The 18,328-nt window shown below is 36.2% G+C and overlaps 1 protein-coding gene across 1 annotated transcript in view; it reads right to left on the bottom strand.

Moving 5' to 3' along the window:
* HDGFL3 (HDGF like 3) overlaps positions 1 to 18,328 on the bottom strand; it is a 66,105-nt gene that overhangs the window by 16,018 nt on the left and 31,759 nt on the right. The window contains exons 2-4 of the mRNA XM_003784595.2: positions 7,337 to 7,413; positions 576 to 714; positions 89 to 247 (exon numbers count right to left, since the gene is read on the bottom strand). Of these exons, the coding sequence (XP_003784643.1) occupies positions 89 to 247; positions 576 to 714; positions 7,337 to 7,413 (375 nt within the window). The remainder of the gene's footprint in view (positions 1 to 88; positions 248 to 575; positions 715 to 7,336; positions 7,414 to 18,328) is intronic.

Genomic DNA, 18,328 nt, shown 5'->3' with positions numbered 1-18,328 from the left:
TGCCCAGTAAACAAACTAAAACTAACCTAAAAACATTTTTAAGGAATATGCACGTAATATTACTATCAATGGGAAGTTTCTCAGTAACCTTTGAAGTGTATGACTTTTTCCGTTTTGAGCCGGCTTTCTCATTCTTTCTTTTGCCTTTTCCATCTTCTTCTACTCTGTCACCTTCTTCCTCACTGCTTGCATCTGCAGTATTTCCACCTTCTCCCTCTGTTTCTGAAGAGCTCTGTTGCTGAATTGCCTAAGAAATAATAAAATATTAGCTAATTACATTTTTGAAAAAATAGCAATGAACACAGATTACAAAAATACCCTCTATTTTAATTTTAAAGGTTTCAGGTTTACTCTTAAAATTTTCAAAACAAAGGGCTGTCAAATTCAATTTTCTAGTGGCCACTGGATTTTAGCCCTACTAAATAAGAGTTACATTTAATCCCAAATGCTACTGGAGTCCAAACAAATTCTGACTTCAAGTAACTACAAGTAGGAAGGATTTCTAAGAAAGATATGAAGAAAATTTAAAACCAAAGAAATGAGATTCAGGAAGTATCAATGAAGCAAACTATTACCTGGTATCCAGTGAACTTTACTCCTGGGTTATTTTCTATTTCCCACAATCCTTCATTAAATCCTTTCCGTTTGTTTGACTTTCCAAACTTGTCTTTGTATTCCTTATATGGAAAGAGGTCTTTGGGACCTAAAAATGCACTGTAGAGATATATTAGAGATAGAACTGATATGCTGATCTTCAAATGTAAGCATTTTAATCATTAGTATCAGCAAAGGTCTCAGAACATATTAAACTTACAGTACATATAAACCTCTGAATCAGGCAAATATCACAAGTTGTTTTCAGATACATATTTTCAAGAGAGAAAAAATGAATAGCTTGGCATATGAATTATGCCAGCACCCTTGAATTATGCTACTTTGATTTGACTTTTGAATTACCAATATTTGGTACTGAAACTGATTTTTAGTTATACAAGTAGAATTAAAGATGGCTACTTTGACCACTTTAATCATTATCTTAAACTACAATTTATCTATATAAATATTACCACAGGGTAAGGGTTTTGTAAGATTTTCAGTTAAATATAAATATTGGAATAAAAAGAGATTTTAACTGTCTGTATAGTAGTCACCCCTTATCCGTGGTTTCACTTTTATTTGGTTTGTTACTCATAGTCAACTGTGGTCAAAAAATATTCAACAGAAAATTTCAGAAATAAACAATTCATAAATTTTGAATCTCCCGCTGTTCTAAATAGCATGGTGAATCTCTTGTGGTCCCATCTGGGCTATGAATCATACCTCTGTCTAGCATATCCACACTCTTTACGCTACCTGGCTTAGGAGCAGTTCCTATTATCAGATGAAAAAACATAGCAAATATGGGGCTCAGTACTGTTTATGGTTTTAGGTATCCCCTAGAGGTTTTGGAACATATCCCTTATAGATAAGGAGGACTATTGTGCCATGTTAATGTATTTATTCACTATTATTTATAGAAATTGAAAAATCAGTAACGTTTAATGAGGCACTAAGTAAAAAGAAAAAATCAGAAGTGGCAAAAAAGAATCTTATACAATTTAAAACTCTTATCCTAAATTAATCATAACCAAGAAAAAAAAAGAGTTAAAATAAATACTTGGGATGGCTAATAGATCTTATTAACCTGGTAAATGGCACTGTGGAGGCCCAAATTCTGGCTGACATTCCTGAAGTTTATACTTCAAACTAAGAGTCATTCAATAAATATTGATTGGACATTTATATTGTAGGCTAGGGATTCTGCAGGGAAGAAAGAGATAAACATTTAAGGCCCTTTATAGGATACATTCTAGGACCAAAGTTGGGGAGTGTGGACAATAAAAAGAGAAATAAGTAAAACATATAAATGTGTGCTAAAAAAAAATAAAAAACAGAGAAGAATAGGAAGACCTAGTGGTGCATTTTACAATTTTAGATATATAGATCAAGGGAGGCCTCACCAGAAAGGCAACATCTAAGTAAAGAACGAAAGGAGGTGAAGGAACAGAACAGGTTGAAGGAAGAATAAATGCAAAGAAATGGTACAATGTCTTGCATGCTTGAGAAACAGAAAGAGACTAGTGTGAGTGGAGTGAGATGAGTGAGGATGACCATATAAAATGAGGCCAGAAAGAAAACAGGGCAGGGGCACAAATTATGTAGGGCCTTGGAGGCCACTATAAAGGCTAAGTAAAGATGGGAAACCAATAAGGGCTTTGAGAAGACAAATGATAATTTATGTGTTGATAGGATCACTTTGGCTGCTGTGCTGAAAATAGACTGAAGGGTAGGATACTATGGTGGAAGCAGGGAGACTAATTCTAAGGCTACTGAAGTAATGGTGGTAAGTTAGACAGGGCTGTCAGTATGGTAGGAAGTGGCCAGATCCTGATCTCATTCTCAAGAAAGAGCTATTGATACGCTGGATATAGAATGTGAAAGGATGAAGGTAAGGATATTACCAAAGCTTTTTAGGAGGAAACAATTGGGGGGTAAAAAGCTCAGTTTTGAATATTAAGCTTAAAATCCTGGTTAGAAATCCAAGTGAAGATATCAAGTAGGCAGCCAGAGCGACGATTCAGGAGTTCAGGGGAAAGGGATAAGCTGGAGATAAAATTTTGGAAATTATCAGCTTTTAGACAACACATTAAGTTTACTCTTGATCTTTGTAAATTCCATTTTTTGACCAGGTTTCAGCCTTGGTCCCTCATATAGTCTAGCTGATCAAAAATTTCAAATTAATAAAAGCACCGGGGAAGTGTTTGACTCCAGGGCTGTTTAAGAATCACCAAACCTCCTTATTGTGAAGTTCACCTTTAATTGTTCAGCCAGTATGATTCCACCTCAGTGAATCAAGAAATAGTTCACTGGACATTTTAATAAAAAATATGTCAAAGTCTTGCTTGACAAACTGAACATAAGAAAGAAATGTGTCTGAGGAAATTTCACATCTAGAGAAATTTGTCATGAATTAATAGACTCTGACTTTTGACCTTTTCCAGCTTTTAACTCTAAGTATAGGAAATGATTTGTGAAATAAGCTGCCTGCTACTGACATCAGCTACTGATGCTAATCAGAGCTTGCCTATACTTCAATAATGCCAGAGGATCAAGGCCAATGGTTATTATTTTTGGATGAAAAAGTTAATAATTTCTGACCTTCCTTATTTTTATCTTGTTCTTATTTTGGATAGCATTTTTGGATGTATGAGATGCATATCTTCCTGCTACAGAGATCAGAAAGCATTCTCTTACGAATACATGATATGTTTTTATTATCATTCCTCAGAAATGACTTTGTTTGTTTATTGTCTTTTTTCTTCATAACATGTTGTAGAAAGATTCCAGGAATGACTTCAACTGACAAATGGCCTAGTCAGTTGTTGCTAGAAAGAGGAACCCTGAATGAGCTAATCTAAAGCAAATTATTTTAGATAGAATATTCTTTTTTTCTGGATTAGAGATAATTTTATAAACCAAATCTCCTCTCAATCAGCCAAGTTTGCTGTATGTCTTATGATAAGACAGAAAATAAAACTGTTCAAAGTTACATGTGCTAAGGATGATTTTTTTTCCTGACCAAGGATTCCTTAAAAATTGTGCACACTAGGCTTGGTGCCTGTAGCTCAGCGATTAGGGCACACGTCACATACACTGGAGCTGGCGGGTTCGAATCCAGCTCAGGCCTGCCATACAACAATGATAACTAGAACCAAAAAATAGCCAGGCATTGTGGCAGGTGCCTGTAGTCCCAGCTACTTGGGAGGCTGAGGCAAGAGAATTGCTTAAGCTCAAGAGTTTGAGGTTGCTGTTAGCTGTGATGCCATGGTACTTTACCCAGGGTGACATAGTGAGACTCTGTCTCACACACACACACACACACACACGCAAAAAAGTGTACACTAAAACTAGTGGGGCTATATTATATGGAGCATAAAAACTTGGGGCTCCAGTCACCTACCTGCCTGAAAATTAGGACAAATTCAAAGCCATCTTCTGAGAAAAACACTGGACCTACATGGAGTACTCCTTTAGCTGAACTTGAACACAGCCTTTTTAAGTTCATCACCTTCCACATACTTTTCTCAGCTTGACTTTCATTGATTGATAATTTTAATTAATCATTAGCTATTTCTAAAACACCCACCATGGCCAGGCACTATGTGTATAAACAGGAGTAAGCAATACTGACATGATCTCTGCCTCTCACAGAGAGGGTAAACATTAGTACTTGGCAGGCAAGTATAATCTCAGGTTCAGGGACACTGAACACTTAGTAAAAGTTCAGCAGAATCAATGTTATGGCACGTTTTTGGAAGTTCATTCTCTTCCTGATACTTTAAATAATCTCCCTGTAGATCAGTGGTTCTCAACCTGTGGGTCACGACTCCTTTGGACTGTATTAAAGGTTCACGGCATTAGGAAGGTTGAGAACCACTGCTCTAGATGATCAAACCAGAAAAAAAAAAATCACACATGGACTCCAATATAACCAGTGACTAGATCACTTGGAGATAGGTCCTAAAGAGAAAGCAAAACAACAGTACACACAAAAGATTAGGAAGGAATGAGGAAAACACAAAAATATGTATCACAAAGTTCTATGCACTTATATAGTAAAACATTTATTTATAAGCTTCCCAGCAACCTCTCTAAGGAGGAAAACATGACTACTTACATAGTTCACAGTGCCTAATACATAAAAATAATACAAAAGGGTGGCACCTGTGGCTCAAAGGAGTAGGGTGCTGGCCCCATATGCCAGAGGAGGAGGGTTCAAACCCAGCCCCAGTCAAAAACTACAAAAAAAAAAAGAAAAGAAAACTAACTTTCTCAAAGAGACACACATATTTATCAAGTAAAGAAATAAATCTGTCTTGAAGAGCCCTCCCCTGGCTCTCCTTCCAGACAAGAATGAGGAAGACATAAGAGTGGCAGAGACAGCAAGGTAAGAAAGAGTTCATGCCAGGCTTTGCTCCTGTTCAGAGGAATACATAGTATAGGGGATGACCCTGAATTTGAAGCCTTACAAGATTTTATGATTGTTTAGCTTGTCCCTACATTTGCAATTTCTATTCTATGTGTTTTCTTGTCGTAAATAACCATATACATTCTTAGCTTGTCAAAGACTGCCAATTGCCCCTAGTATCCACTCTTGTATTTCTTTCATTAATGGATTATTCCTATTCCTCCCCTATTTTTTTTTTTTTTTTAGACAGAGTCTTATTATGTCGTCCTTGGTAGACTGCTGTGGCATCACAGCTCACAGCAATCTCCAACTCTTGGGCTTAAGCGATTCTTTTGCCTCAGCCTCCCTAGTAGCTGGGACTACAGGCCTGGCTATATTTTGGTGGGGTTGTCATTGTTTAGCTGGCCTGGGCCAGGTTCAAACCCGCCAGCCTATATGAGGCCGGCATCCCATTGAGCTATAGGCACTGCCCCCTCCCAATGTTTAAAATAAAGTACAGAGTCACCCAGCCAGACTGCTGTTTCCTATCTTTTCCTATAGCTTCACGTGGTCACATGACCAAGTTCTTGCCACTAGAATGACACACAGTAAGTACATTAAGTACACTTAAGCCATTAATAGGTTTTTGGAAATTGTTAACTTTAACCAAAACCACACTGAATGAATGATATTATTTAAGGACCTGCTGTCTTTGGTTTCTTACTATATGCAACTTCTTTACAAGGAATTACTTCCTCACTTTACTCTTTCCTCCTTCCCACAGTCTGGAAGATGCACATGTCCAGCTAAGTTTTGTTTTGTTTTTTTTTTTAATAAGCAGACAAGGGCAACCCCGAGAAATGACAGGACAAGACAGAAGAAACTTGAGTCCTTAGAACAGTCTACCCACCATGATCTATCTGCCTATTTGTAGATTATTTCAAAAGAAAGAAATAAACTGCTATATTATTTGGAATATTTTATTTTTCTATTAGTTTATTATAGCTCTGTAGTCTGTATGCTAACCAAAATAGTTAGAAAACTTTGGGTGGCGTCCGTAGCTCACTGAGGCTGGTACATTCGAACCCAGCCTAGGCCAGCTAAAAACAACAATGACAAGTGCAACAACAACAAAAATAGCGGGGCATTGTGGTGGGCACCTGTAGTCACAGCTACTTGGGAGGCTCAGGCAAGAGAATCACTTAAGCCCAAGAGCTTGAGGTTGCTGTGAGCTGTGATGCCATGGTACTCTACCCAGGATGACAGTTTGAGACTCTAGTCTCAAAAAAAGAAAACCTTGGGTGGCGCTTGTGGCTCAGTGAGTAGGGCACTGGCCCCATATATGGAGGGTAGCAGGTTCAAACCTGGCCCTGGACAAACTGCAACAAAAAATAGCCGGGCGTTGTGGCGGGCGCCTGTAGTCCCAGAGGTTGCTGTGAGCTGTGATGCCACAGCACTCTACCAAGGGTGACAAAGTGAGACTTTGTCTATAAAAAAAAAATGGTATATTTCTCTCAGGGTCCAACAAGATGAAAGAGTCTGAGAAAACATAACTTTGTTTTGTGAAATATAAATGGAAAAATTTCTCTGGAAAGAAAATATACAAGAGCTACAAAAGAAATTACTGGGAGTAGAATGAGAACCACTCAAGGACTTAAAAGTGTCCTAAAGGGGTTTGGCACCTGTAGCACAGTGGTTACAGTGCCAGCCATATACACCAAAGTTGGCGGGTTTGAACTCAGCCCTGGCCAGCTAAAACAACGACAACTGTAACAAAAAAATAGCCAGGCGTCACAGCTACTTGGGAGGCTGAGGCAAGAGAATCACTTGAGCCCAAGAGTTTGAGGCTACTGTGAGCTGTAACGCCATGGCTATCTACCAAGGGTGACATAGTGGGACTCTGTCTAAAAAAAATAAAAAACATGTCCTAAAGGAGACTTTTGGATATGGACCAACATTTATTTAAGAAGAAATAGAATATTTCTATCATAGAGTCTGCCTTCCAGGAAATCTACACTGCATGTTACCACTGTATGTTATTTAATGTTTATAATATTTTACATAGAAAATATATTTCATTATCCTTGTGCTTGGACATAAAAATTAAAAAACAAATGAATAAAAGAAAGAAGAAACAGAAATGATATTCAAAAATAAAAATACACTTTTAGCAATAAAGATGTCTATGAGGAAAAATATTCACATTAAGAGAAATACAGTATTAAGCTTGGTAATTTTTATATACATGCAACTGATAATAATGATTTTAACAAAACATAAGATCATCTATAAACAATGTAGTCTAGCAGAATCTATTAGAGCTGTTGAAACTTTTCTTTGCTAACTTACGTTTCATGGGTGCCAAAAAAGAAGATGGGATACTTGTTTGCTGGAGGCTTCACAGCTCCCTCTGGGAGTTCATCAATCTATTAAAAGATAAATGTAGTTATTAATTGGTTACTATAAACACAACTAAATATTGTTCTGATAATTTACTGCTACTTTCAAAATAAAATTAATCAAAATCCTAATAGTTCTTCTTTTCTTGAACCTTATAAAATGATTCTGAAGGTCATATTTGGCTCACCACATGGAAGTTAACACTGCGAAATGGTTATAGCTATTACAGTAATTCATAAGCAGGAGCCTAAACTACTCAAGGATCATTTCCTTTGATCCAACAGAACTACTCCTGGGACTCTGTACTAGTGAAATATTTTAAAGAGTAACAAAAAAGAAATAAGAAGATATACCTTTGGGGGTAACAGTTAATATATATACATCCCTAGAAACATAAACATTGCCAGGTAGGACAATTATAAAAAATTACCTTGATGAAGTATTATTTAGTCATTAAAAGACATCTCTTACCTGGAATACTACAAGTCTCTCTCCCTACTCATTTAAACTAGAATTTGCTTTTAAAATGCACAATTATGTTACTTCCTGGCTTCAAATCTTTCTATAGCTTCTCACTGTTTATAGCATTCCTAACTATGCCTGTTAATCACTTCTGTAGCTTTTAAAGAATAAATATATTTCAGCCCTTCCAATTCTCACTTATAGAAAGAGGTTGAGAATCTCTAATAGGGTAAAGCCCAAATTCCTCAGAATGTATATATATATTTATTTAATTTATATACACACACATTATTCCTTAGAATATTTTCAGAAATGGTCCTTTTCCCATCTAAACTCCTGTCATTTTTCTCTCTGCAGGCCATGATTTAGCAGTGTGGAACTTCACAGAGTTGGTTATATGCGTGCTATTTTCTTTCATATAGTTTTCTCTGACACCTGAATTTTTCTTCATCTTTCAGAGACACATATTGTTCCATTATAAAAGTGAATATTTATTTACAATAAGAAAATAAACCAAGAAAATTGCCAGGACTTTTCTCCAGAGACCTCTTTAGGCAAGTTCCCGGAAATGCTTATACAGAAATGCTTTCTGGTTTTAACTTAGTTTCCTTTCCACCTCAGACACTAAAACTCCCAGCATACACAGGGGTCCAGCAAGTTAGGAACCATGAAATTTAATCATTATTAGTTTCAAGGTAAAATCTACCTCCAATGGCCATGTCACTCTTTGGAAGCCAAACCTGGTGTCACTTACTGGCTGCATGACCTTGGGATAGTCACAAAACCAGTTTCTTCATCTCTTCACATTTAGCTAGTGACACCCATCTTATAGGGTTGCTGTGATCATTAAATGAAGCATGGTTTAGAATCCCTGGGTTATAGTAGGCCCTCAACAGATGATAGGTAGTTTTGTTTCTGCTCTTACTAGCTATCGGAGCCCCTACAGAAAGAGCTTTCTTCCCTATGCAGCTTACAAAAAGCCCTCTCCTGCCCACTTCCTGTTGACTGACTTCTCTTTGACTTTCTCCTACTGCTCCAGCTTGCTCTGTGCAAACACATTTAAAAAAAATCACCTCTTATGGGGAAGGCCTACCAGCGTGCCCTTGCAGAACTTCTTGTTTCATTGCTATAACTACTGAATTCTAAATATGCTTCTATTGTTGTATTTATTACCTAGTACCACTCTATTTTCAATTTATTCTCCTTTACTAGACTATGAATTTTGAATGTAGTAGCCATGTTTATCCCTAGTACAATTTCTAGTACATGCAGTGAATCTTAATCTTTGCTTTCATAATGATAACATTTTATTCACTCAAAAATATGTCAGTATGGAAAATAGTTCTATGACATAATGTGAAGGAAAAAAGCCACTTATGTAGAATGTAATAGTATTTGCATACTATGAATTGGACAAAAGCTTGATAACTAGGATCTACAGAGAACTCACATTAATCAACATAAAAAGAGCCAATAATCACTTATATCACTGGGCACGAGATATGAATAGAACTTTCTCTAAAGAAGACAGACAAATGGATAATTTCAATTTGTAAGAAAACAAGTTCTTCATATCAAAAGATAATTACCTTTCTATAACCATAAAGTTTCTGGCATTTCTTTGAAGTTGTCATTTAATCATAACCCTAAAGAGAGATCATTTCACTGGGAAGTTAAAAATTTTGTTTCAAGATATTTCTGATAATGTATAAGCAAAATTTCTGTCTGAATATGATAGTGCAATTGGTACTGAACTAAATCTCTGTTTGAATCCTTAGAACTGGTCAAAATATAGTGTATGAGCCAAGTGTTTTCAGGCATTGGACAATAGGTGGCACAAGATTATAATTCCCAGGAAAAGGGAAACTCCCAACAATAGGCCTATAACTTTCCTATAACTTTCCCAGCTCTCACTGTGGCACGGTGAGCTAGATTCCTAGCAGAGCTGATAGAGCTGAGGAAGCAGAATTAGACACTGAAATAGCAGAACTGACTGGAATCTATGGGGATAGGACTCTGGAAAGATGAAGTACATCTGGGAGTTCTGTAAGTCTAAATGGAGAGTTCCTAGAGATTATGACCAGGGGCTGGGCACCCTTCTCAGAGGCATACTAAAGACCAGTTGTTATGGGAATGAGAACAAAACAGGGGCATGAGAAATCAATGGACGCTGGAAGTTGAACTAGAGTGGGGAAATCTTTTAATCACCTCTTTAATACCTCAGGCATCTAGCTGAGATACAAGTAAGTTTTGCCCTAAGAGTATAAATTAGATTAAGATCTAATTTACATGTGTCCTAACAGAGACTAATACCAATCCCTGATGAGAATTACAAGGAAGATTTTAAACACTGAGCAAGTTAGTTGAGTTTGGGAAATACCTTGGACTTCCCCTAGATTTGCCCTTAAAAAGTACGAAGACGGCTCGGCGCCTATAGCTCAACCGGCTAAGGCGCCAGCCATGTACACCTAAGGTGGCGGGTTCGAATCCCCAGCCCGGACCCGCCAAACAGCAATGACGGCTGCAACCAAAAAACAGCCGGGCGTTGTGGCGGGCGCCTGTGGTCCCAGCTACTTGGGAGGCGGAGGCAGGAGACTCGCTTGAGCCCAGGAGTTGGAGGTTGCTGTGAGCTGTAATGCCATGGCACTCTACCCAGGGGGATAGCTTGAGGCTCTGTCTCAAAAAAAAAAAAAAAAAAAAAGTACGAAGACAAGTTATACAAATAGAAGGCTATCAGTCAATAAGTGAACTGCCTACTATAATAAAAACTACACAACAAAGGATTTAAAAAATTCAGATTCTTGATAATTCATCATTAACAATGTTCAAACTTAATAAATATTACAAGATAAAAAAGAGGAAAATGTGACCTACGATTAAGAAATAGTCAAGAGAAAATGACTTGAAGATGACAGGATGTTGGATTTAGCAGACAAAGACTTCAAAGCAGCTCTATATGGACTTAATGTGCGGACACATACAGAATCTGGGCAAGGAAACAAAACAATAAAAAAAAAACCAATATGGGAAGTTCAGAACTGAAAAGCACAGTAACTGAAAAATTCACTAGATAGGTTTGATGGCAAAAGAATAAGTCAATGAACCTGAAGATGACAGAAATTATACTATCTGAAGAACACAGTAAATATCAGATAAACAGGGCATCAAGAATTTGTGAGATGATATTAAATAATCTAACATAATATGTAATAGGAGTCCCACAAACAGTTGACATGAGGCAGAAAATATATTTGAATATTAGCCAAGAATTCCCCAAATTTGATGAAAAACATCAATTTACATGTCAAGAATCAGCAAATCTCAATCAGAATAAACTCAACGAAAACCATACCTAGGTGCATCATAGTCAAAACACTAAAACCTAAAAAGATAAAGGGAAAATTGTGAAAAAAATTCTATATAGTCAATCAATGATAAAACTCTGACTGCTTATCAGAAATAATGGAGACCAGAAGAAACAAAATACCCTTTCAATGCAGAACTCTATATCAACAACTATATTCTATATTAAAAAGGAGCATGGGGAGTAATGTCAGTAGCAAGATGGAGGAACAGAAGGACTCCCCCACCTCCTGTCCAGCATCACTTACTCCACAAAAATACAACTAGAAATAATTCAAAGACAAGGATAGCATCTTGAATTAACCACAGCTCAGCGGAAAAGCAGAGAAACCCTACAGGTCTACAGAATTAAGAAAAGGTATAACCAGCTAAATATAGTCACCCTCCAAGCTGGCATGATGCTACTCACAGATAATTTCCCTAGATCTAAGGTTTACAAGGTCTAAGGAGGGTAGTGGAGGTGGGTGTTTGATCTCCTGACTGGCCTGAATCTATTTATGGAAAGCCCACCCTGGTCCCATCTCATAGAACCATTAGAAGTCTCAGTGATAAGCACATGTACCTTGGTGGCTACTCTGTGCTATGATCAAGAGGGATGTCCCACTGAAGAGAGAGGCCAGTGCCACAGTGTTACACTGTGTACAATTCATGGGAATAGCTGAACCTCAGACCAGATTTTCCACAAAGCCCAGGTGCTTGCATAGAGCCTTTCCCTAGCCTGGGAACAACTAAAAAGTCAGGATATAAGTACCAATGCCTACTTGAGTCTTCCCAACTAGGAAACAACAGCAGACAGAAATTTAATTCTGGAACACCATTTAAAGTTGCAGTGTTCACTGCAAATTTTTCTCAGAAACAATGACAGGGGGGTCATGAGTTAGTTCCAGTGCAGTGTTTTAGTTCTGGGGTTCACTGTAAGTTCTCCCCCAAATGAGAAGAAATAACAGAGTAGTGTTAAGTTCTGATACTAAGTAGTAAAGACCTAACACTATCAAAGAATATCTGCAAGAACTGGGCAAGGTGATTGTCTCCTTAAATGAGCACTCATTACATAAAGATGCAAGGATTGTGAAAACTCAGGGAAATCTGACACCACCAAAATAAACTTCCAAAGTTTCAGCAATGGAACAAGTAGTACTAAAGATCTATGAAATATTAGGTAGAGAATCCAGGATAATCCTCTTCGAAAAGTTCAGGAAATCCAAGAAAATATGAAAAGAAAACTAATCCAGGAGCAAAATGAAAAATTTGACAAATAAATTAGAACAATTTTTAAGAAGTAGAAATCCTAGAAACAAAGAATAACTGAATTGAAAAACACATTAGAAAGCTTCGACAAATTTGATCAAACAGAGGAAAGAAAGTAACCTTGAAAATAAAGGCCTTGAAAGCACTCAAGTAAATAATGGCTGTTAATTTCCCAAATCTGGAAAAAGATGGTATCATTCAGCTATAGGAAGCTCACAGGCCATCAATCAAACTCAACCCAAAGAGAAAAATCCCCAAGGCACATCATAATCAAATTAGCAAAAAGTCAAAGACAAAGAAAGACTACAGAAAGCAAAAAGAAAAAAAAAAATCACATTCAACAAAGCCCCAATATGGGTTTCAGAGGATTTTTCAACAGAAACTATGCAGGCCAGCAGACAGTAGGATGCTACATTCAAAGTGCCAACTGGGGGGGGAGGGGTTAGGAACAGGGTGGGACCTGCCAACCAATAATACTAAACCCAGCAAAGCTTGTTTCAAATGTGAAAGACAGATAAAAGACTTTCTCAGACAAAATCTAAGAATTCATTAATAGCAGACTTGTCTTACAGGAAACGCTAAAGAGAGTTCTTTACTCTGACAGAAATGATCACTAACATGTAACAAGAAAACATCTGAAGGTATTAAACTCCCTGGTAAAAGAAAGTACACAGATAGATTCCAAATATTCTAATACTTTAATTGGGGTAAATAAATCACTTATGTCTTAAGTATGAAGACTAAACAGCAAAATTATTCAGAATAATAATAACTATAACAAACCATTAGGAGTCAATTAAAGAGATGTACACAGGTACATCAAAAAGTAAAAATGCTAATGCAAGAGAAAGGAGTTAAACTAGAGAGTTTGTTACTTTTCTTTGTGATCAAAGTTGTTATCAGTTGAAAATAATCTGTTATAACTTAAAGATTTTTTTGTTAACCTCATGGTAAACATAAGCAAAACCATATATTGGAGATAGTAAAAATAGATAGCATGGATTCAAAACATACTAACTAGCAGGCACAAACCGATGGGTGTGTGGTCAGAGACAGTTTGCTTTCCCATGTCCCTGACCCACCCCCACTTGCTTTAAGACTGTTAGAGAAAATCATTTAACCACAAAAGAAGACAGTAAAAGAGAAAGAAAGGATATACAAAACAACCAAAAAACAAGTAACAAAATGGCACTAGTAAATCTTTACCTATTGATAATAATTTTGAACGTAAATGGATTAAATTCTCCAATTAAAAGACATAGAATGGCTGAATGGATAAAAAGATCTCCACTAGAACCAATCATATGCTGTCTACAAAAGCCCACTTCATCTATAAAGATGCACACAAACTGAAAGTGAAGGAATGGAAAGAGAGTAAATAATCTGGGGGAAAAAACAATCACAGAAAGCAATCCCATTTACAATAGCTACAAAATAAATACCCAGGAATAAATTTAACCAAAAAAGTGGAAGATATCCACAATGAAAACTATAAAACACTAATGAAAGAAATTAAAAAGGTCACACACAAAAAGATAAGCTATTCCACACTCATGGATAATAATTAATATTGTCAAAATGTCAATACTATCCAAAGTGATCTACAGATTACATGTAATCCCTATCATATTTTTTTTTGATTTTATGACAGTGCTAAATTAACATGCAGTCAGTAGAAACCATAATTCAAGTAGTCATAAAAACATTCTGTATTTCCCCTTCAGCCCAATATTTAATAAATTGAGATATTCAACACTATATTATAAAATAGGCTTTGCTTTAGATGATTTTGCCCAATGTTAGGCTAATGTTAAGTGTTCTAAGCACATTTAAGGTAGGCTAAACTATACTGCTTATTAAAAGCATTTTTGACTTACAATATTTTCCACTTACAATGAGTTTATCAGGATAAAACCCCATCATGTGCTGAGGAGCATCTGTACTCTTGGCTGATTTCTTTCTTTTCTAACTGCTTTTAATAATCTGTTTCTTTGGTGTTTCTCCTTCTATTCTCCTACTAATTTGAATGTTTTCTAGGTTTCATTCCAGGATCTCAACTTCTCTTAAACTACATTCTCTTTCCAAGCAATCCTGTCTATTTAAGTGAATTCAACTTTTGCCATTATTTTTACGGACTCCCAAATCTCCATCTCTAGCCCTAACCATTGCTCCTTTGCACTCCAGGCATGAAATTACACATATCTCTACAAATCTTCTCTATTAAAGGTCCTATAAGCATCTTAAATCCAAGAAAAGACTACAAATAGGAAAAGGTTCCCACATTTGCACTTAAGAGGGCAAGAAAAAGGTTTTGTTATCCAGTCTCTTGAAGAAGTCTGTAGGCCTTTTTAACTAACATACGGTAAGAGTGTGAGGATTACTGCACCATCACAAATTCATCTTTGAAATTAATGAGCCAGGTGTCACAGAACAAAGATGCTCTGATATAATAAGAAAATATGGACTCTGAGTTTAGAAACATATTTAAGTGTTACTTCAATTTAAATTATGATACTGAAGGCATCACTTGATTTCTTGAGGCCTCAACTTTCATATCTGTGGAAAACTGAGATGGTTGAATGAGGTACCCTCTAGATTTCCCTGAATCCCCCAAATTCTATAGCTTGTCTAAAAGAGAATTAAATTCCTTTGAAACTATTTTTTTGAGATAGAGTCTCACTCTGTTACCCCAGGGTAAAGTGCTGTGAAGCCATAGCTCACAGCAACCTCAAACTCTGGGCTCAATGATCCTCTTGCCTCAGCTTCCCAAGTAGTGGGTACTATAGGCACCCATCACAATGTATGGCTAATTTTTCTATTTTTTAGTAGAGACAGGGTCTCACTCTTGTTCAGGGTGGTCTTGAACTCCTGAGCACAAGCAATCCACCTGTCTTGGCTTTCCAGAGTGCTAGGATTATAGGCATGAGCCACCATGCCCCACCTTTTACATCTACTTTTACTTTCTACTTTAATTATTGACATACTCTGCTACCAAGAAAGAAATCTTAATCTTTTAAATGTTTTTTTCAAGCCCTCAGATTCACTTGTTCAATGAGTCCTGACAATTTAGTGACTGAAATGTCTCTCAAAATAAGCACCATTTCAATTACTAAAATTTAGTTTTCTAAATCAAGTTCTCACGATCTTTTGACAAGGCCATTATAACTAACTGCCTTAATGCCTGGTTTTTAGGATTTCCTGTTCCCTACTACAGGTAGTACAACTTCTATAAAAACCCTGTAGGTGTTACATCCTACAACACCATCCTACAAAAACAGCTTAAAATGAATATACAGAGGGTACCAAAAATTGTATATGTATTTTAAGAAAGGAAAAAACTGTATTACAATTGACAATACTCAAGTCTCCTTTGAATTTTACCACTGTAAGAGGTGCCCAAACATGACTTGTAATCAACTTTTGTTATGTATATACTGAATTATTACAATTTTAATACAGACTTTTCCATTCTTAAAATGTGTATGCTTTTTGGGGACACTCTCTGTATATAATATATAAATTGTGGTAAAAACTACATTAACATAAAATTTACCAACTTAACCATTTTTAACTATATAGTCCAGTAAAGTACATTCAGAGTGTTATGAAACAGATCTCCAGAAAATGAATGATTATATTTTAAATGGACCCAACCAGAACTCAAAATGGAAATACACAGGGTTATGTATGTAATAGGCAATGAATTACTAGTTGATAAAACACTTATCACATCATGTACTTTCTTTTTCTAGTGAGAAAACTGAAAGTAAAAGATTTTTTAAAAAATCTTTAAAAACAAGGCCACATCTTTTGGGTTAATTCTTCCTTTGCTATAATGCTATCTCTATCTATCTATCTATCTATCTATCTATCTATCTATCTATCTAACATCTACTGCACAGGTTGCAAACTGTTGGCCCTCAGGCCATTTCTGGCCTAAAGATAAGCTTTGTTTGGCTCACATGTATTTTTTCTTTCTTTTTTTTTTTTAAAGGCAGAGTCTCACTTTGAGTTCTGTGGCGTCACAGCTCACAGCAACCTCCAGCTCCTGGGCTTAGGTGAGTCTCTTGCCTCAGCCTCCTGATTAGCTGGGACTACAGGTGCCCGCCACAACACTTGGCTATTCTTTTGTTGCAATTTGGCTGGGGCTGGGTTTGAATCTGCCACCGTCGGTATATGGGGCTGGCGCCCTACTCACTGAGACACAGGCACCGCTGGTATTTTATTTTTTTAATTAAAAAAAAAATTCAGATTGATACAAGGGTACAAATAGGTTACCTTGATTGCATTTGTTAAGTAGAGTCCAGGTTGTAGTTGATCCCCAGGAGGCGTGCCCTATACGTCCCTACTCTGTGCTCATTAGGCAGTACATACCCAACCCCCTCCCTACTTTTCTCTCCCCCCCCATTACCCTACTATTTGGATGTAGTTGCGTTTTTCTCTTGTGTGGGAGTGTAGCTGTCCATCTATGGGTTTGATATTACTATTGAGTACAGTGGATACTTGGTTTTACTTTCTTGTGATACTTTACTTAGGAGGATGTTCTCACACTCAATGTCTTTAAAAAACTGAATAGTTACCAACATTTAAAAACTGGAAGACTCACATTAAAATCCAGACTAATGGCTTCTGTGCAAAACAAAATTAATATGAGAAGCTTGTATTCCTCTATTGCAACAATTAGCTGAAGATGATCAATAGCTGCTCACTTTAGACCGCATGTGTACTCTCCAGTTTGTCATACTCCCTACTATGCTCTATGATGTTGTAAATGACCTCTTTCCTTATTTACATTGCTTGCCTGGCCCCTTTGAGTAGTTTGTATTCCATGCAATAAATACTGTCAAAAATAGTAGTCAGCCTTATCAGTATGCTAGTTCCCTCATATGTGAGTTTTGACATGCACTCACTTCATATTTTTATAAAGTGTCGCTTTTAACTTTTTCGAAAATTATACTTTGACAATTTTGGAAGTATACCAAGATATTCAAGTAGATACATCTTCCTGAGTCATTTAAAGTGTGTACCTCTCAAGTAGTTTCTTGGATCCTAGAGTGAATACCAAGTGATATTAGAACTTTACCTTTATGGAGTTTGTTTCTATTTTCCTGACTTTGCATTTTTACTTATGTTTCTGGTTCTGATTTTAGTTCTGTACACTTAGTAAGTAATGGGGTGACAGAAAATGTCCTCCTTCTACTGGAAAGAAGAAAATTTTGGGGCCTAGGTTGCACGTGTGCCCTGCATTTTCTCCGACTGGGAGATGAAGCTAGCTGTAAGCTCTCTGTTGACAATATTTGAGAAAGTCTATATTACTCATCATCTGAGTTCGAAACATTATCCTACTTCTGTGATAGAGTACTAACAAATCAGATATAAATTTCTTAAAATGAAGTTCTAATCAGTTTATAGACATAAAAATCTAACAAAAGAGAACATAAGGATAACCAGAAAATAAAAAACTAAATTATTTTCAGTGTTTCCTTTAAAAAGATGCTTTGACTTAAGTGGCAAATTTATAAAAAGTTAACATTTCTTGATCTATTAAAATTATGGTTTACATTATTAACACAGTGACACTGTATACAGTTCATATTAGATTCATGCTGTACACTAAGAAAAGCAAATATTCAAGAGGTCCTCTAAATTTCAAGATTAAAAACGATAATACCTTGACTAATAGAATGATAACTAGGTATTATTTAAAAACTGCAAATGTATATATGCTCATAACATCCCCTTATTCTAACTTTATTTCAAAATTTCATTTCATTGATAATTTATTTATATTTTTAAAATTCTTTCATAATTTTTACAGGTAATTCACTGAAAATAATTGATTTGGTCTTTAGAAAACTTTTTTTTTTT

Source organism: Otolemur garnettii, unplaced genomic scaffold, assembly GCF_000181295.1.
Source record: "Otolemur garnettii isolate 467f Iridium unplaced genomic scaffold, OtoGar3 scaffold00011, whole genome shotgun sequence".
Taxonomy (NCBI): Eukaryota; Metazoa; Chordata; class Mammalia; order Primates; family Galagidae; genus Otolemur; species Otolemur garnettii.
This window is presented reverse-complemented; position numbering and strand designations above follow the sequence as displayed.